This window comes from Anabrus simplex, chromosome 11, assembly GCF_040414725.1.
Source record: "Anabrus simplex isolate iqAnaSimp1 chromosome 11, ASM4041472v1, whole genome shotgun sequence".
NCBI lineage: Eukaryota > Metazoa > Arthropoda > Insecta > Orthoptera > Tettigoniidae > Anabrus > Anabrus simplex.
In genome coordinates this window covers 84,602,611-84,624,337 of record NC_090275.1, presented here as the reverse complement: position 1 = coordinate 84,624,337, position 21,727 = coordinate 84,602,611, and the positions used below count along the sequence as shown (strand labels likewise).

Sequence of the window (21,727 nt, the reverse complement as noted above, 5' to 3'; positions counted from 1 at the left end):
TTGCTGGACGCCCATCTCTGTTAACTGCCATCACCACTGTCTTGGTCTTGCTGATGTTGAGGTTATATTCCTGGAACTGGGATTTCCATACGTTGACTGTGGTCTGTATTTCTTCTTATGTTTCATCCCAAATCACTATATCATCAGCAAAGGCCAGTGCATTCAGTTCACCTAACTTTTCTTCGACGTTTTTCATTATATTGTCCATAACAGTGATGAACAGTAGTGGGGACAGTGCACTTCCTTGCTGAACTCTACTCTTGGTTTCAAACCATGATGATCGAACTTCCCCAATTTGTACACAGCTAGTACAATCTTTGTACAACATCTGAATTTTCCTTACCAGTCCTTCAGGCACATTTCTTTTCTTCAGGCACTCCCAGATCTTATCTCATATAATCAGGGCCCGGATTTCAATGAAATGTCCTCTTTGAATGGGTGCGTCATAGAAGTTGCTAAGTTATATTACAAATCCTGTTCATGGCCCCCGGATTCCAGAAATACGTATTTATTAAGTCATTTTTTCATCATTTTGTGAAGTATTTGATTTTTAGGTAATTTTTTTCGCTTTTTGCATCATTATTTTGTCATTTTTAATTATTTTATTTTTCTGATTGGTTATTTTGAAATAATTCACGTTTTACGTCATCAATCAACCAGTTCCTGTATCTTGATGTACTTGAAGGTTTACATGAGGGTTCATCTTCGAAAGTTTCTGCACTCAGTTGTGAGCTAAGTACGTAGCTTTGTACATCCCTCACCTTCGTGTCTTAACAGGAGGTGACAGCTAAGCTATTCTTGGGTGACCTTCAGACAAGGGCTAAGCCTTTATCAGTTCACCAGGGAAGTGTGATCGCAGTGTGACATCAGCAGTGAGGTATTTCTGCCAGTGTACTCTATTTCCTTGTTCCTTCAGGTCAGTTTTTGTTGTACAGTTTGTAGACGTCAGTTGTGTGTAACAATTTTGAGTGTGTGTTAAAATGCCAAAGGTAAAACCATCCAAGGCAGGTCATTTGAGACAAATTGTCTGTGAATTTGGGGAAGATACCTTTTCTACAGATGGTGAAATACTATTCTGTAAAGTATGTGAAGTGAAAGTGGCAGCAGCAGAAAGATTCGCTGTTCAACAATACGTCAGTCGCGACAAACATGTGCGCGGTATTCAGAATATCAGTAGAAATAAAAGTACTCAACAGTTACTCGAGCAAAACACATCATCAAGCAGAAGTACAACCTCAGCCTTTTTTAATGAACTGTGTAAAGTTTTTGTCACAGCAAATTTCCTCTTCATAAACTAACTATTCCTAAATTAAGGCAGTTCCTAGCACTAGTTCTGGGCGAATCTACGCTAAGGAAAAATTACATACCACTCTGCTATGAAAAAATACTTCAAAGAATACGGGAAAGAACAAGCGGAAAGGAGATTTTTTTGTCTCAGTAGACGAAACTACTGATGTGAAGGTCGTTACGTAACTACTGTAATTGTAGGAACCCTGGAAATAGATAATCCCGGAGAAATATTTTTGCTAACTTCTGAAGTCCTGGAATCTATCAGTCATTCTACAATATGTCGAATGTTTGATAGGGCCATGGTTCTGCTGTGGCGTGACGGTGTGAGGTACGATGACGTTTTACTTTTTGTGACTGATGCCGCACCTTACGTAGTTAAAGCTGGTAAAGCTATCAAAGCTTTTCATTCAAGAATGGTGCATGTAACTTGTCTAGCTCATGCTTTCCACAGAGTATCAGAAGACATGAAGGAGAATTTTCCTGATATGGATAGACTTGTGTCGCACGTAAAAAAGGTATTTATCAAGACCCCATCACGCAGGAAACTCTTTAAGTCACTAGCTCCTGATATCCCACTACCTCCACAGCCTGTTCTCACACGTTGGGGTACGTGGATCAATGCGTGCGAATACTACAGCGACAACTTTTTAGCAGTGAAGCAAGTAATAAACTCTCTAAAAGCCCAAGACGCCGGGGCTGTCAAAATCGCCCAAGATATGTTTACAGCTGACGATTTGCAGGGTGAGTTGGAATACATTATGCAAATTTTAGCTCCCTCCCGTCAGCTATTATACACGACTTCAGGAGAGAGGTGTGACAATCGAACAAGCAACAACTTTGGTGAGAGCAACGCAGGAAGCTTCGGAAAATGTGCTTGGTGAAGTTGGCGAGTCGGTATTTCGGAAACTAACTCCTTGTGGGTGGGGTTGACTTCCAATAAGTAACCAGGGGAACCTGACCCCTACAGAGTGCGTCCCCAGGTGGCGGATAGGGGGTCCCTACAGTATGTAGGGCTGGTTGAAATAACCAATACAACCCGCGGACCAACAGGTAGTCCATTTCCTGGGGGTTTTAAAATACTGGGACACCCTCTCTCCAGGGGTCATAAATATGGAGGGCCCTTGCCCTGGGTTAAGGGTGAAGACCTCAACGGCATCTACGGCGGAGAAGATGGACTTCGGTATGGCGGAGATGGCGGAAGAGGCAACCCATCCTTCTGGGGTGTACAGATGGAACCTACTGCCTTGTAGGACGAGGAAGGCATCCTCAAAGGCTAAGGGAGTAAACCCTGAAAGAAAATCCTCTTATGCGTTAGGCCTAGCAAGTCGGCAGGAGAGTATTGAGTACAGTTGCTTTCAATAAGAAAAAGTAATTCGAAGTATAATATATAATTATCGAAATTCAGACTTTTAATTCGAAACGCGTCATGATAGAACGCGTGTTCCGGAACGTGGAGGGGTAGCTTTCTGCCCTTACACTCACTTCGGTGTGTATTGAGTGTGCTTCATAATTGCTAAGTTGAATGAAATCTGAATTCTTTTGTTTTCAACCTTTAAAGGAATGCCGTAATATCACGCAGCAGACAGTGTGCTGAAAAACAGAATCCGCGAACACTGGCGATGCTGACAGTTGACGAAAAGGCGTGGCTCATATAAACAATATTGTCATTGCCGATGAAACTGAATTGCTTTCTTTTAATGCCGAGCCCAAACAGTGTTATGGTTTTAAAGCAGAAAGTGCCAGCCGGGGAATCGTAGAAGGGAGGGGCTCATTCTACTGCGTTGCAATGCACACGGAAGCGGGAAACTTTATCCCCTCGTCCAGGAAATTTCAATAAGCCACAATGTTTTAAGGGCTCCGGGCACTTTCCATAAAGTACGAGGCATCTAAAAATGCAAACAGTACAGTAACCCAAAAAATAATGCATTTGCAATTTGCACAGGGGAACCAGTATAATTTATCCTTATCTTTGAATTTTCTTTCGTTGCGTGAGGTTATGTTTGTCAGTGATTTATCCAAGTGCATTATTTGAACATTGTAAATGCACCTTGTTGGATACATTTTGGAAATAGTTTTTTCCATGGCATTTGAAAGGTATAAACTGTGAATGGAGGTGATTGCATGCATTAATGGGTCTGAGAATACTTTGTGACGCGGCAAGTGTTTACATTTCTGAAGTACGAGAGAAGTGCCATGGCGGGAAATCGTACAAGGATAGAGTCATAGGAAAGTTCGATTAGCCACAGTGTTTTAAGGGCATCGGGTACTTTATGTGTAAGTACAAGGCAGCTAAGGTGCATACAGTACAGTAATCCAATGAATAAAGCACTTGCACATGGGAGCCAGCATAGATTTCTCCACGCCTTTGATTCGTGCTTTTTTTTTTTTCTTTCTTTCTTTCTTTCTTTCTTTCATTGTGTGAGGTTATGTTTGTCAGTGAGTTATCCTAGTGTATTATTTGAATACTCTAAATGCACCTTCTTGGATGCATTTTGGAAATAGTTTTTTTTTTTTTTTTTTTCATGGCATTTGAAAATTTTAAACTGTGAATCAAGGTTAATTGCATGCAGTAACGGGCCTTAGAATATTTTGTAACGCGGCAAGGGTTGGCACTTCTAAATTACGAATTGGCGGTTAATTCGAAATCCGATTTTTGAGTCCCAACGACTTTGAATTAACGAGGTTTTACTGTATATAGCTTTACAGTTAAATCTGCAACTGACAGCAATTACGATTATCTTTATAGGAACGTTGTTTTCCTTTTCAGATCATTTCCCTTTACGGAGTACCTGGTGTCAGAATATCTTCGTACCGGTACATTTTGTTTCTAAGGAAAACCAAGATTCCAAAACAAAGAAATGACATATTGCTATGTAAAAATTAGAGAAAATATCAATTATCAATATTGTTCATATCTAGAAATGTATATAATTTAGTTTCAAACAATAAATACTTGGGAATTTTAGGTCATTTTTTGTTCGTTTTAGGACATTATTTGATAATTTTAAAGGTAATTTTTTAGCATTTTTAGGTCAAAAAAATCCGGGCCCTGCGTATAATACTACCATAGGCCTTTTTTATATCCAGTAATACAATGACCAGGTTCTTGCCTTTCTCCTAATACTTTTCCATCAGAATGTGGGTGCTAAAAATTAGATCCACTGTTGATCTGTTACTTCTGAATCCATATTACTCCTCCTTTAACTGTGGTTCAATGATGGTTCTCAAACTCCCTTCTATGATCTCTAGAATTTTTAGCCCATGAGACAGCAGTGTTATTCCTCTATAGTTGGTGGGTTTCCTTCGGCTGCCTTTCTTAAACAGGGGAATTATAACGTCGTTGCTCCAATCTGCAGGTATTTTGTTGTCTGTTCATACGGCATTTAGTGCTCTGTACAGCCAGTGTATACCCTGGATGCATGCTGCCTTTATCGTGTCTGCATTCACTTCATCTGCACCTGAAGTTTTTCCTTAAGGCATAGATTTTAAGGCTGTCTCTTCTGTCCAGGTGATGGGAGGTGTTTCATTGTGGGCTTGGATTTCCGGTTCTGTATTTTGTTCTTGAACTGGTCTATTGAGTAGTTGGTCGAAATGGTTCTTCAGGACTTCTCTCATGTCACTTTCTGTTTCTGTCCTAACCAGATTTCCATTTTCATCTTCTAGTGCCTTTATGGTATTCATTGGCTTCCTTTTACCTCTGATAACACTATACAGTAGTTTCTTATTGCCTCTATTGTTTTCCTCCAGTTTGAGTGAATATATTCCATGCCTTGGTCTTTTCCTCTGTAACTGTTCTTTTAACGTGTAGTTTCTTTCTTTCGGTATAATTGTTCGAGGTTTCTGATCTTTACCTCGTCTCTAGTAAGATCCAGTTTATTTTTCTCCCGATCCCGTTCTTTCCGCAAGAGATTTCTTTCCCTGATTAATGCTCTCACTCTTTCATTCCACCAAGGTGTTAGCTACAAATGCCTTTTATTCAACATAATCTGTATGCGATAAAGCTATTGTGGCTGTTTCATACTGGAACGCTTTCAACATGTTCTCGTCTTTCATATTCTTTTCTTTTTTACGGAACAGCAGTCGACGGGTATTACTAATAGACTCTGACATTCTCTTTGAATGTTGACGAGAGAGCTCGCTAGTGGACATAGCGAGAAAACGATACCAAACATGATCGATCACATGCAGTAAAATGACTGGGTGTATAAATATTGGTAACGGAAAAATTTGTGCATGCATAATCGCTCGTAATAACGTATGCGTCAGTGATAGGGCTCTCACTGTAACCGAAGGATAATACACAGTTTAATATAGGAATTTGGAAGGGACGGACAAAAATTGTCGTTATAACGGGGTTCTCGTATTATATTGTACTCACTATAGCGGACTTCTACTGTGTTTTGAACTTCTAGTGTTCCACTGTTCCTTCAGAATCATGTAACACCAGAAATGACCACTTGATTGCTCTGGAAAGCCATACGAGATTGTGACGTCAAGCGGAATAGACTGTCCGAATGCGATTCCACGCTTATCCAGACACAGCTTGTGCACAATATTACATACATAATAGTCAATCTAAGCATTTAAAACTCCCATGACATTGATGCAATTATACTGACAATAATGAAGATTTATAATTTAAATAAACAGTTTTACTGTATTTAAATTTGAATTTGGAGTACACAGTAACTCAAATATGTTTTAATTTATGTGACTGGCATATATCTGGGTTATGGTAGCCAGGCAGTCTGTAAAAACAGCAGGGCGGTGTGCCCATTAAATAGGTATTAGGGAGAACACTGATCATAATCATCATCATCATCATCACTCTACCAAGATGGAAAAGCCTGTTAAAAGAATCAGGACATCCAAGCTTGAAAAATGAAAGAAGCTGTGTACTGCTGTGGTGTCATTCAGTTAGTTTCCTTCTCAGCCTCATCTGAACTTCGTCTATGACCTTCTCATTTGTGTCGTTTCACCTCTTTAGTGCTTGGAAGTTAACAAAGTAACCTCATTTTCTCAAAGAGTAAAATTTTCTCCGCCAATCTGATTGCACTATCGTTCTTAACATAACACGAAGAGCATCCTTGATTGAATACAGTGGCGCAGTTCTTGTCCTAATTTTTCCATGTGCTAAATCTACCCACACAAATACAGTACAGACAATACGCGACACTTCCGGATTTAGCCGTGTTAGAATGGGAGACAATTTGCTAGTGGTGTGACCTAAAAATTTGCGCTAAATTCAAATATCAATGGAAAAACATATACGGAAATGGATAAATAAATTATGTCTAGAAAAAAAAGTGTTATTAAGATATTAACTTCAAAGGTGGTAAAGCACTTCTGGATAAACGAATGAAGAATTACTTAACAAGTTATTATTTAAAGACTGAAATTATACATATAATCAAGATGTGAAATGGACTACTGTGAAAGGGCTTGGTCTTTCATTTATGCATTACTTTTTTAGCTTTAGCATTCCTGCCTGACTTTTACGGCTAGATTTGTCTTTTTTCTCATTCAAAAAACATTGTATCATCACAGTAAGACACTTGCCAATAAAAATATCGGCACATTCCGTACACACATGATTCAATGAATTAACATTTAAGAGCTGGACAATTTTCCTCTCAACTTGAAGCCTACTAACAGAAAGAAAATCTATACATTTAGCCTCAAAAACATTCAAAATTTCCCTATAAACAATACTTACCGTTATATTAGGATAAAGCAAATTTGCATCATCATTTTGTTTCAACAAAATATGTACATTTCTTAAGTCACCCATATTTTCTTCAGTGCTTGACAACGCATTATGTCCCCAATGGGGAAATTTGGAACACAACCAGCCACACACATATGCATTTTCCTGAATTAAATCAATACCCACAGGTCGAACCTACAACACCACATCGGGTATTGAAGGTTAACTGCAGCACTATACAATAAAATAAGCTTTTTATATTTTAAGCCAGTTAAAATATGGGTCGCGCAGGTCAGAAGTTTAGAAAGTGCTATAAAAATCTCGTGTCACGAGGGAAACCGCGAATCTTTCTGCACTTCATAGTTATTGCAGCTAGACACAGCACATATCTTTCCATTCACGTTGAGAGGAGATATAAAGGAATAACACGCTACTATTTACTTATGTCAACTTACTGCAAACGCATAAATATCGCCAAAAACTTCACAAACAAATACACGTGCTCTTATGACAGAATCATTAACTCCAGGTCACTCCGCTAGACAGAGCTCTAATCTCTGTCCCTTGATATATCGCAGAGTGTCGCGTATTGTCTCTACTGTATTTGACCCACATCATTCACTTGTTTACGTGCCTAACAGAAACTATGCTGCGTGCAATAGTATTCCTGATAAACAGTCCTACTGTAAAACACTATTTCATGTTTTGCATTAGGTTAAAAGATGTGTCGCGCAGCTAAGGTTCCCAAAGATGTACTTAAATATTCTAGTGTTCCCTGAAACAAAGGCTGATCTAAGCTGTGTGCCCGTCAAAGCATAAGGCAGCATTGGTGTAAAATTAGTTGAATTATGTGTCTCATTGCCTTTCATTTCTGTGTTACACTGTGTCTAACACAGTAATATAAACTTTTGGGAATTTGATAATGTAAACCGTACATGTATTTTTTCTGTTATTTTTTTCTATTTTATTTCTGTTTAATTTCAGGTGATAGGGACTTGTGAGGCAGATGAGCTTTCGGAAGTGGCTGGTCCTGCTGTAGCTGGGCTACTTTCACTCTGGGATTTGTTACTCCTACGAGTAGAGGCTGTGCGAGCGGAGGAAAGTTATATTGCTACCTTGTGTGATCAGCTACGTATTCTGATCAAGAAGGTGAGAGCAGTTGTGAGCGACATTCTTCGACCGATGGATTCCAAGTGTAATGGCTGTGATGATGAGTTTGAGGTACGTAATACTAAGAATATTGAATAGTGCGGCCAGTATCCAGTATTCGGGAGATAGTAGGTTCGAATCCCACTGTCGGCAGCCGTGAAAATGGTTTTCCGTGGTTTCCCATTTTCACACCAGGCAAATGCTGGGGCTGTACCTTAATTAAGGCCACGGATGCTTCCTTCCCACTCCTAGCCCTTCCCTGTCCCATCGTCGCCATAAGACCTATCTGTGTCGGTGCGACGTAAAGCAACTAGCAAAAAAAATTATTGAATAAGTCTTCCCAGTCCTCATCCTTATGCCTGCTCATGACCCAGATCATTAAGGTTCTAGAGCTAGACTCAGATATATGGAGTTGGCTAGACTGATTTCTCGCTTTCAACTTAGGTGCTGTGTAGCATCAGATGTGGGAAGTTCATTTCAATTGTCTTATTTTCCAATTATCTGATTATCACCATCATGCCTAACAAGGGGAGTCTGTAATGTTATGGACACTGATTTTGTCAAACTTTTGTGAGATTAATGTATATGGACTCAAAATCAATACCTATTTGGGGTTGAAATTTCAAGATTTTTAACGTTTTCAACTTTCATACCCCAGATATAAGCCGTAAAGTAAGCCAGCATTTTGGGAAGTATTCTCGTAGTACAGTGATTTAAGGCACTTGCTCCAAAGTACATAGGTTTAAGTGTTCATTTAGGCCAAGTTCCCCTTTTAAATTTTTTTTCCTGTTCTCTGCCATTGTTTTTAACTCTGTTTTATACATGCTTTCATACATACATACATACATACATACATACATACATACATACATCATCGGCGGCGGCCACTACTCGTTTCCAAGAATACATTTTTCTCCTGCAATTCTTCTTAAAGTCTGTTGGCTCTGTGGAGATGTTGGTGATGACTTATCAAGCCAATCTTCGCACGAAACACAGCTCACATCTAAAGGTGGGTGGAGGACATGATTGGATCTGCCGTAGTTTCCGCTTTTCATGGATTTCAGTTTCTTGTCTGCGATGTGCCTGTTCAAACAGGATAGAGGGAAATGCTACAATAATTGCCACAGATACCTCAATCATTTTTATTGAAAATTGTTATTGGGGTGGCATTTTTCATGTCGGCAGGCACCTTCTCTGTTTCCCAAATTACAAGAATTAGGGAGAAAATCCCGGTCCTCAATGAGTTCCGGAGGGATGTTATCTGGTCCGGGAGTTTTTTGGCTTCATACTTTTGAGGGCTTGGTTGAATTCATGAAAGGTTGGTTGGACAGCCATCCACCGTTATAGAGGATGTTGGGGCACATGTTGGAGGAAGTCTTTGGCAGCAGTTGAGCTTAGATTTAACAGTAGGCTGAAGTGTTCTTTCCAGCGTCTTAATATGTCTTGTCTGTCTGTAAGGATGGTGTTATTGTCCACGGCTTTCAGCGCACCTGATGAAGAGTGAGAGGGCCGAAAAAGTTCCTTCACTTTGTGCTGCCGCCATTCGTTTTTCATCTGTCTTCTATCAGCCTGACATTTCATCTTAAGCTCTTGGAAACGTGCTTTCGTCACTACAGAGGAAGGGTCTTGTGTAAGGGATAAGTAGGCTTCCCTTTTTTTTTTTTACAAAGTTTCAGAATGTTTTCATTATTATCATCAAGGGTTATAAATTTCATGTTGTTGGTCCGTATTGAACTGAGAATAAAGGCGTTAAAATAGCCTTCAAAACCAACTATAAGAACATGAACGTTTTACACAATACTTCACACATCAACAGGACCAGCAGTTTTTTAAAATCAGGAGTTTATAAGATCAAATGTAACACCTGTGGGAAAACCTACATCGGGCAAACCGGTAGAAACTTCAATATCAGATACCACGAGCACACTAACGCAATAAAATACAACAAGTTTTCAGCCATCGGCCAACACATGCAAGATTATAACCATAATTTCACCAATATCGAACAAGACACGGACATCCTCGTATTAGGAAACAAGGGCCCTTTACTCGACATAATGGAAAATTACTACATACACCTAGACCAATACTTTAATGCCAGTCACAATCTCGATGAAATCTCAGAGAAACCCAACATACTCTTCGATCTATTTATCACTTTCCTCAGAAACAATAATGCAGCCAACCAAAACTCAATCCTAAATTTAATCAATGGTACTTTTCCGAGACAGTTATCCTTTCTCCCGCACCCTTCAACCCCACCTTAAGCCCTCTTCCCCTCCTAAACCACCTCCACTCTTCCTAAGCCATATATAATTTTATATATGTCATTTCACATTGCATTCTTCATTATAAGGACTTACTGTTTTCCATGATTATATAATTTTTACATCACTAAGCCCCCTTTTATACTTTGTTCCAAACCTCTTATGTATATTCCTTGTATATTTATTAGCTATTACTCACCTGTCCCATACTAACATCTCGTTTCATTTACCACATTCACTTGTTATTCCATAATAATCTTACTGTTAAAATTAACATGTTCTTAGGATTTCGTCAAGAGTGATCTTTGCTTTGATGTGGCTGATGATGACCCCTAGATGGGTCGAAACTAGTTCCATGTAATTTTAAAATATTGTGAATATATTTTGTATTGAATAGGTGGAAACCTTTACTTTGTTGTTACTCATATGTTATTATCATCAAACCAGTCATTTCTCTCCCTTTTCTCGTAGCCAATTGTTCTTTCTGCCGAATCTTTGATGATAGTTTGAAGTGTGGTCCATTCGCGCTTTACATCCTTGGTATTGTTTGGATTGGAAGATAGTTGCTGTGTTATGGCATTTTGGAATTGTTTAGCAACTGTTTCTTTTTGAAGTTGGGAGGTATTAAATTTCTTCCTTGGAGAGTTGTGAAACGAGTACAGTAGAAGTCCGTTATAGCGAGAGTTCATAATGGCGGAAAATTTACTCGCTATAATGGATTGTCGTTATATCCGATTTTTGTAAAAGTCGGGAAAAACCCCATACACATTAAATTCAGTATGAAATGGCAATCAGTTTGTTCAAAATTTGAGTTTTCGCGGATAATATCCACACTGCGGCTTACCTGTTTGTTGTTTTTCGAAATCCGATACTATGTGAAAGTGTGTGTTTAATTTCATTCTGAAAAATACATATTACCTTATTTCTCCAAATCCAAGACGATGCCCACTTTTTCCTTCAAAAAAATTTAATCTGGCTTAAAAAGTGCTTTGTAAATTCATATTAATGTCTTTTTTTTACACAGTACGCATTTTTAGACTGAAGACGCCGAACATTGGCTTTAGTTATGCCGTATTTTTTGCGGCTGTACAATTATGCTGAATTTCAGCGGGTTTAATAACCATTAACTTAAAATTAATTAAAATAAATAAAAATTAATATCGAAGGGGACTCGTTGAAAATTTGCCACATTCCATGCGTCTCTAAAATACGGCGATCCACCAGGAAAATACTCTTGCTTACTATAAAACTGTTACCGGTACCTTCACTCAGCGTCAGATATAACTGGCTGCCGCTGCACGCACGTCTTGCTTGCCAGATTGGCCAACTTCAGCGCCTAGCGATGTATAGGTCTTAATCGCGGACTTTGAAAGTCAACGAACGAGTTTATTGCGGCGTGGTATGGCAATTCCGCCCATGCATTTTTGTGCACATACCTCAAAATTTCACCTTCAACTTATTTAAAGCGTCCTTGTCGCGGGCCATTGAATGCTTTTTTTTTTTTTTGCAGTACGTTTTTTTAAGCTATCTTCGTCTTCACAGTGATGCCGAATATGGGCTTTAATTAGGCCTATGCCGTATTTTCTTGCGGCTGTACAATTATTATACATTTCCGAGTGTTTAATAGCCATTAACTTAAAATTGGCATCACAACATCGACGAGAACCCGTTGAAAATTTTCTGGCAATAAATATTCCTGCTGTCTATAAAACTTAATTTTACTAAGCGTCAGGTAGAGCAGACGCGTTATAACTCTGCTACTGATAGCCGTGGCCTTTCTAACAATTCGAAGGCTCGCATGTTTTGATGCCATACTGCAGATTTGAGAAACGTTTTTGTAGAGGATAATAGAATGTCATTCTCTCTTCACTATTTTCCGAGATCCAGTGACGTTACACATAGGCACTGAACGACCGGTCGCCATGGCTAGCGATGTAGGCCTATGATAAAGAGGCGGTCGTTTATTGTCATCGCGCGGGGGTGAAAGGAAACAGCGTGGTTTGGTTACTGCGGTAGTTGCCAGTGGTGTTCATTACTATCAGGCTGCGAATGCAAAACGACCCTTGATTTTTCACGAGATTCTGAGCAAAAAACGTCGTCTTGGATTCGAAGAAATACGGTATCACTCCAGAGGCTTCTGTGGCAAACATTTCAGTTCTTTTTTCAAACGGGACCACCTAACCTAACCGTATATGTATCATGGAAACCTATTTGAAACGCACGTAGAGAAATGATAACCTTCTCGCTAAAAGTTGACATGGAAACAGCTTTCCGAAATTTAACTAGACGATAGAAAATATAAACTAGGCCTATCCTCTGAAATCAGTGATAGTACCCTGCCATATCTTGGGGTGTATCACTTTCTTACTTAATTTCAGTATACGATATACCATTAAAATTGAGAGATCGTTTACTTCAGCCTTTATTTTTAACGAGTTAACAACTGCTATCGACCACGATATTTACGCATTTATTACGAAAACGTCTTATCCTCTTTCATTTCGAATTTTCTTTTGAGAACAGCAGTCGACGGGTATTGCTAATTGACTCCAATATCGCCTTCGAATGTTGACGAGAGAGCTCGCAAATGCACATAGCGCGAAAACTATACTGTACCGAAGATGATCGATCGCATTTTGTGGCAAACGTTTCAGTTTTGTTATTCAAATAGTGTCACATATTCTAACTAATCTGTACTATATGTATGATGAAAACATACTTCAAGCGGAAGTAGAGAAATTAAAACCTTCTCGCTATAAATTTACATGGTAATAGCCTTTCCGTAATTTAACAGACGCGAGGAAATATAAACGAACCTCGTAATCAATGACGCACTCTGCCATATCTTGAGGTGTAGGCCTATCTCATTCTTACTTAATTGCGGTATTTAGCATTAAAATTAAGCGATCGCGTATTCAGCGTATATCTTTAATGAGTTAAAAACGGCTATCGGACACGTTAACATGTTCTCTCTTTCATTTTCTACGCGAAAGAGCAATCGACGGGTATTACTAATCAACTCCGACATTGCCTTTGAATCTCGACGAGAGAGTTCGCTGGTGGGCATAGCGAGAAAACAATACGGTACCGAAGTTGATCGATCACTTGCGATATAATGACTGGGTGCATAAATATCGCCAACGAAAAAAATCGACCGTGCATAATCGCTCGTAATAACGGATGCGTCAGTGATAGAATTCTCGCTGTAACCGAAGGATAATACACAGTTTACTATAGGAATTTTGAAGGGATGGACAAAAGTTATCGTTATAACGGGGTTTTCGTTATATGCCGTACTCGCTATAACGAACTTCTACTGTATGTGGTTTCTATAGGATGCTAATTAGTTTATTAGTTTATAAACTAATTAGCATCCTACATATATAGTATCTTCAATACGGATCCATAATGATATTTATCACTTGTATGTGGTTTCTGGCGCACCAAAATTCTGAGTTGGTTGATAAGAAGTCTATGATCTGTCCAACAGTCATCGATGTTTCTAGCTGTCTTTGTGATGAGGACGTCTTTCTTGTCGCATTGTCGAGTTATGACTTAATCAATGAGGTGCCAGTGTTTTAACGTAGGTGCATCCATGTAGTCTTGTATCTGGTTGGTAAACAGAATTGTGTGTTGGTTGTGAGTTCATGCTCGGCACAGAATCCAAGGAAAAGTAATCCATTTACATTACAGCATTGAAGTCACCAGGTAATAGTAATTTATCCACGGTAGGCACTTCGTTTTATTCAGTTGTTGGTAGAATTGATTCTTAGAATTTTCAGAGCTGTCCAAAGCTGTCATGTTTACAACTGCCAAATTGGGGTGTCCCTCTGGGTGTGGTTTCCCAGCCAGGATCTGAGTGTGGTTACTGATGTTAACCCATATTTTCTAGGGCCTTCCCCATTCAGGGTGGGCAGCGGTATTCCTAAATAGGCCTGCCCAGACACAGATGCAGGACCAAATCCATGAGTAGCCACTAAGAGACAAGATATCTATTAGGTTCCACCTATTCAATACTAATTACGTGCTGATGTTACTAATAACTTTTATTCAACTTGGGACCAGTTTCGACATATAAAATGTCATCATCAGCCAAAAAATGAATACCAAATATATAAGCAACGACATAATAATCAAAACTATTGTGGATACACATTGAACCGTTCATTCACAACTCTAAGTCTGCCAACGTGCAATTCCAGACTAGATGCTGCCAATTTCACCCTAAATCTGCTTCCACCGTCCTTATCCCATCGCCATTGAACTTTGTAGGAGTAGCAGGAGAAAATACCACAAGCATGACTTTGTTTAAGGTAGACCTTAACTTGCAGGGAGAAGGCCCACGCACTATGATTTGAGAGCCTTTCACCACGGCACATGTAGAATGAGACAGGCAGTAGCAAGCTCCAAAACTGCAACGGACTGCCGCAGACTCCAGATTAGTTAAGTAGCGCCTTTATAGCCAGTCTTTCTGGCTTTATCCTCTTCCGCCTCCACAGCTGTTGGGAAACCATAACATTGAAAATGGATCCTCTTCCGCCAATCAGAAGATAAGAATTTCATGATTATTGGTCCGTATGGAACTGATAATTACAGTAGTAGTTAAATATTTTACATTTAAAGTCCACCTTTTCAATAAAAATTATAAATGATATACATTCATATTAACATTCAGGGACTAGTTTTGGACTGTAGGTCATCATCAGCCATGAAGCAAATTATACAAATATATCGAATAAAATAAACAATGTAACAACACAATGATCTTAAAAACTGTACGTACAATCAATAGAATTTTAAGGCTTGTTGAATAAAATGATCTCTGTAAAATGTTTAAGCAATGGAAGACACAGTGTAGTATAAATAATCTTAAAAATGATATGTACATACTATATGAGAAATAAGGTAATGTACAAGATTTTCGTTGTACTATGTTAAAGAAATCCTTTTAATAGAGGTTCCTAAAATGCTGGATTGTTGCTCTATGCTAAAACGTTGTTTTTTATATATATTCATAAAATGCTGGTGGCGGTTCACGCATAGAAGTGCGATTGAAGTTGACTTTCCAAATACATCGCAGTCTGTTCAAAGTTCAAGTGATCCAAAGCCAAAGTGTCTTCTTAAGATATCGAAATGTTTGAGTTGTGTACACAAAATTATACATCCAGTTCACGTGAATGTGATGCGTGATGTTAGCAAAGACTCTTCTGTATCTTGCTTTTAAAGAGTTGCTTTTGATAGAGGTTCGTAAAATGTTTGTGCGCTGCAATATATCAAAAACTGCTTTTGATAGATGATCATAAGACGTAGGTTGCAGATAACGCATAGAAATGCGATTGAAGCTGGCTCTTAAAATACGTTGTAGTCTGTTCAAAGATTAAATGAGCCAAATTCAAGGTGTCTTCTCATGATATTAAAATATTTGTGCTGTGTACAGAAAACTAGACATTCACTTCATGTGAATGCGATGAATTATGTTATAAAGGCTCTTCTGTTTAAAGAATCTTGAATGGTGATTAATGTTGCACATGGCGGTCCAAATAAATTAGTAGTATCTATAAGGTGGTGGGATTTTGCAGTTCAGTGCAGACCGTAAAAATTTTATTTGTATGGATGATGGTTAAGAATAAAAAGAGTTATGATAGGGGGGATATAATAAATGACATCTGTTGTATGAGAATCACATCGTGCTGCAACGTGTGGATTGAAGTTTGATGTGAATAAAGGTTGAGGATAAGAATGTATAAGGTTCTGCCGAAGTCTTTAGGGGGAGGTGCAGGGAGGGAAAAAATAAGAGAAGGGAGTAGGAAGGGAAGGAAAGGAAAGGAAAGGAAAGGAAAGGAAAGGAAAGGAAAGGAAAGGAAAGGGGGATTAAGGAGGGGCCAATGGATGCAGGAATATAGGTGATTGCCTAAGTAAGGTACTGTGAATAGAATGAAAATTCGGACTCTGACTACTAGATAAAGTGTCCCTGAAAGCATGAATGAGCAGGTCAGATAAAATGGGTTTTTTTTCTTTCTTTCGAAAATGTCATTCAGATTGTAATTTGGATTAAAATATTGGTCTAAATGTATGAAGCAGTTTTCAGTTATGTTAAGAAGGAGTCCTTTATGCATAATTTTTAGGATTTCCATATCCTGATTAATGTCAGTAAACTTGTGATTACCCCCTGTGGCTGGGGGACACAGACGAAGAATTCACCCACGGTATCCCCTGCCTGTTGTAAGGGGCGACCTAGGGATGATCAAATTAGAATCATGAAACTACTTGTGATTAGTACTGCCACGCGGGGAACGCCATGGGTCGCTTTTACTTGCACGTAATACCACTATGTTGGGTACCAAATACGTTTGTGATCAGTAGCAAACGAGAGCGCGACGGCTTTTACAGTACGTGTGATTAGTAGCACTATACGAACGACACCATGGGATGAAGGAACCCATGGTTCTGGCTTGCCTATGATTGGTACCCAGTATATAAGGAACACCACGGGATAGTACGAGTCCCTGTGGTTAGTACCCTTATGTGATGAACACCATAGGTTTGCATTGTCTATAAATGGCACCACAATGTGCTGTTGTATCCTAGGAATATGGCAGGCTAAGGACTCAGGAGCGTATAGTCAGATTGGCAAAGATTGTTTGAATATCACTTATATTCTAAACCCTTGAATATAAACACATATGTACAAATTACATATACAATTCTGACACTATATACTCTTGACACCAGTAAACTTTAAATCTCTCATGAACTTCAGAACTTTCTGGGAGTCTTTGAGTCTTTATATTACACACAAGAATATGTATATTCACTGGTTGAATACTTAACTATGGGATGGAGTTGATCTCTGTACAGTTGAAGGCTTCTCTCTTCTTACTTCTTTCTTCACAATTGAAATATCAAAGAAGGTTCAACCTTTTCAATACAAAACGTGTTGTATAAGAAGTTCACAACATAATATTTATTGAATAATTAGGACCGGTTTCGACGCTCACTGCGTCATCATCAGCTACAAAGATCAACAAATAGGCAAAGTACATGTCATGAATGATTTACATTAATAACTCTTGTATGGCTGAATACAAATGGTAAACTGCTTTGTCATAAAAGCTAGGAGAAACTTGAGTAAAATATGATAATGTGATGTGACACATAAAACATAGTGGTTTGATGGGTAAAAATTATGCATAAAATTGAACTGATGCTATGAACATGAGAGTCTGAATATGGTGATAAAACTATGTGGTAAAAATAAAATGGTAAAATTGTCCACTCTTCTGTTGTTCACTTCAGGCACATAAGTCCAGGTCCGATGTTATATAGTCAAACCAATAAAAAGATTTTTGTCGAGGCCGGGACACCTGATGTTGGGCGATTGAATAAGGTTGCTCTTCGAATTAGTCTCAGCTCAACAGGGTAGTGAATCTTGTTTGGCGTGCTGAGACTTCTTACACCACACACTCAGCACGCCAAACAAGATTCACTACCCTGTTGAGCTGAGACTAATTCGAAGAGCAACCTTATTCAATCGCCCAACATCAGGTGTCCCGGCCTCGACAAAAATCTTTTTATTGGTTTGACTATATAACATCGGACCTGGACTTATGTGCCTGAAGTGAACAACAGAAGAGTGGACAATTTTACCATTTTATTTTTACCACATAGTTTTATCACCATATTCAGACTCTCATGTTCATAGCATCAGTTCAATTTTATGCATAATTTTTACCCATCAAACCACTATGTTTTATGTGTCACATCACATTATCATATTTTACTCAAGTTTCTCCTAGCTTTTATGACAAAGCAGTTTACCATTTGTATTCAGCCATACAAGAGTTATTAATGTAAATCATTCATGACATGTACTTTGCCTATTTGTTGATCTTTGTAGCTGATGATGACGCAGTGAGCGTCGAAACCGGTCCTAATTATTCAATAAATATTATGTTGTGAACTTCTTATACAACACGTTTTGTATTGAAAAGGTTGAACCTTCTTTGATATTTCAATTGTGAATCTCAGTTCAATACGGGAAAATGAAGTTTTTAACTTACTTCTTTCTTCTGCGCTGGTCTCTGGAACCTATTACTTCGACTGCGATACAAAACTCTCCCAAATAAGAATGAATGCTGGTTTATTTTTATTATATTCCAACACCTAATTAACTGCTGGTGTGGAAAACCCCTGTGATCGTTCATTAACGAATCACAGTTTAAGAGCCTATTGTCTCTATAACTTGCTAACACTTTAACTGTGTATTCGCGGCTCTCCTTAAAGTCTACCAGCACTCTAACAGTTCTCCCCGGCCAACTAAACATCAGTTCACTAGGCGATAGGGCCTCTGGGCTACACAGTCTAAATGCCGATAGTCAAAAGCTACCGTCAAGATCTGAGAATCAAAAGCCTTGTTGTTTACGAGTTACGAGTTTATATTTCTTTCCATCCCTTCGAGAACTCTCTACTGAATCATCCACCACCACTACTAGTCACTTGTACACATCACAGCATCACTGTTCTTTGATTGGTTCCTTAATATGGCAACTCCCAGTCACGTTGCAACTACATGTGATTTTCTAGAATAATTTGGAAGCTGTCCATATGTCTCTCACACGTGACATCGTACATTTCCAGAAGAAATGCGTATTTAGCTTGCACAATATTTCATAACATTGAGACACAAAGCTCTTGGCTTACAAGTTTCTATGCCGCATAGAGTGTTCTAATTCTTTCTTTGGAATATTCTATCATTATTATTATTATTATCGGGGTAATTTAGACCCAAACATAAAATTTACAGCTGAAGAAGAAGAGAAAGGCATACTCAATTTTCTGGATATCCAAACAATTCGTAAAGACAACCATTTCCAATTTAAAATATACAGGAAACCCACTTTTATCCCGACTACAATCAAAAGTGATTCTTTACATCCCATCTCGCAAAAGAAATCAGCTTATTATAGTTTCGTCAACAGAGCCTTTGAAATTCCCCTAACAGAAACAGACAGAAAAAAGGAACTTTCTTTCATTCGTCAACAGGCTCTACATAATGGTTTCAGTTTGAAATTCATCAATAAAATCATCACTAAATGCAAATACCAACAACAAATTAAACTTAAACAGCATTCAGAAAAAGAAAAAGGATATGTAAAATTCACCTTTAATAACCCGAAGATTTACGAAATCACCAACTTATTCAAGAAACACAATACCAAGGTAGCCTTCTCTACAAACAACAACACGAAACATAGGTTCTTTAGTCATAATAAAGCTAATAAACTTAAAGATGACGAATTCCAGGAATCGGGTATTTATAAGCTGACTTGTGCTCAATGTAAAAAAACTTACGTGGGACAATCTGGAAGGAACTTCTCAATTAGATATCAAGAACACGTCAATGCTGAAAGATACAAAAGATTCTCTGCCATGGGATCCCATATGAAAGAGTCCAACCACAAATTCACCAATATAAAACAGGACCTTCAAATTATCTGTATGATTAATAAAGGTAATCTTATGAACAACCTGGAAAACATCCACATCGTTCTTGATAAATTGGAAAACGGTGAAGAGAATCTCAACGAAAACAACGAGCATAAAAACATCTTATATGAGAATATTAGCAAATACTTAGAATGGGTAGACATGAAACAGACTAGACGAACAAGAGATATAATCAAACACGACATCGCAGAAGCACAGCCCAATCTCCCTCCTCCCTCACATGTTATTTTAGATGACGATGAAACTCTACTTCCCTTCTCTCCAGAGCTTTCCATGAACTGTCAAACTGTATCACATCGTTACTTCACCAGGTCGCGCTCAAAGACAGACCCTCTAGACAGCGCAGAATAAACATCTTTTCCAAACAAGAACGAAAGGCAAGATGACCTATTCTGACGACCACCATTTTTATCAAAGGACTCTCCAAAGAACTTTTATTTGTGCTTATTGTCAATGTTTTTCTTTTCAGTTCTTTATTTATACAGCTGAAGAGGACCACTAAGTGGTCGAAACATGTCCTGTAAGTTTTAATTTTATTCAATTTTGCCTGAGGCATTAATAAAGTATCGATTAGGTGGTTATTTATACTTACTTCCCTCTGTTATATGCGAAAGGCGCGTTGCGAACCGCTGTTCATGACACCTCCCCCACCTGGGAAGAAGTGCTTTGCATCCTCTTGACGCAAACACTTCTGTCAGACACATGTGTTTGCTTATACCTTTCCTGGATGTGGAATTTCTCCCCGGTGTGGCATTATTACTTTAAACGCTACCCTTCTCTTTATATCATAAGCTGCTGGCTGTTTTCACTGTTGCTGTATCTTCAATCTCAACTACATTAACCTCTTCTGAATCTTGTGTGCTAGGACGACTACCGATAATGTTGGTGTCTCAAAATGGACCACTAAATCAACATCTGATGACCTTTCTTTAACCCTATTCTCATTGATTATTTTCTGCTTTAAGCAAATTTTCATGCAACAACCAGTAGCATGATCCCAATGCTTTTTCTTAAATATTCCTGAACAACATGGACAGCATTTACAACATGTCAACAAAATTACTAGTTCCACTAGAGCCACTATTATCCGCACTATGACTTTATACACATTTATATCAGCATGTAACTGTTTTGTATATAATTCCTTTTCCAATACTAAATTTTCCACATCCTCTATTTTGATACCTGCGTGATTTACATCATCAATATGTGTGAGCAGACTGTGCAATGGTACCTCTTTTAATTCAGGTATATCTTGCAATTTTATATCACTATTAAGATATTCACAGCAATCATATTCTAACAAAACATCTGGAATTATATCCTTTTCATAACTGGTGTTAACACTACCTGTGGACCGCATTTTACTATTCTGTCCGTAAATGGTGCAAGGTTGATACATCGTAATAATACTTACATTTACTAAGTTTACATTATGTGTTTCATCACAAACTATGGTTATCCTTGTAAGTTCTGGAGCCAAATATAAATATTTGTCACTTACAGGTAACCATACAAGCTGATTGACTTTAATTATGTTTTAATTACACTCTCTTGGTATTATTGGTGTCCCTCTTAACAACATTAGCACACAATCTTTTTCTCCATGAACCAATTTTAACACATAATTAGATGTACACACTCTGTGACTTTCATCTACCTGTTTACAGTCTTTCACTTGTTCTTTAGTTAAATATGCATATAACTGCTGTTCAGAATCAATATTAATAATAATAAAGTCTTTTTCTACTATAATATGAACAGATTGTTTCACAATGTTTACATTATTATCACCGTCTTTAATTAA

At 38.2% G+C, this 21,727-nt stretch overlaps 1 protein-coding gene across 1 annotated transcript in view; it reads left to right on the top strand.

Moving 5' to 3' along the window:
- The window catches only part of LOC136883500 (platelet binding protein GspB), a 133,377-nt gene that overhangs the window by 92,012 nt on the left and 19,638 nt on the right, over positions 1–21,727 (top strand). Inside the window, exon 7 of the mRNA XM_067155849.2 lies at positions 7,982–8,218. Coding sequence (XP_067011950.2) covers positions 7,982–8,218 — 237 coding nt within the window. The remainder of the gene's footprint in view (positions 1–7,981; positions 8,219–21,727) is intronic.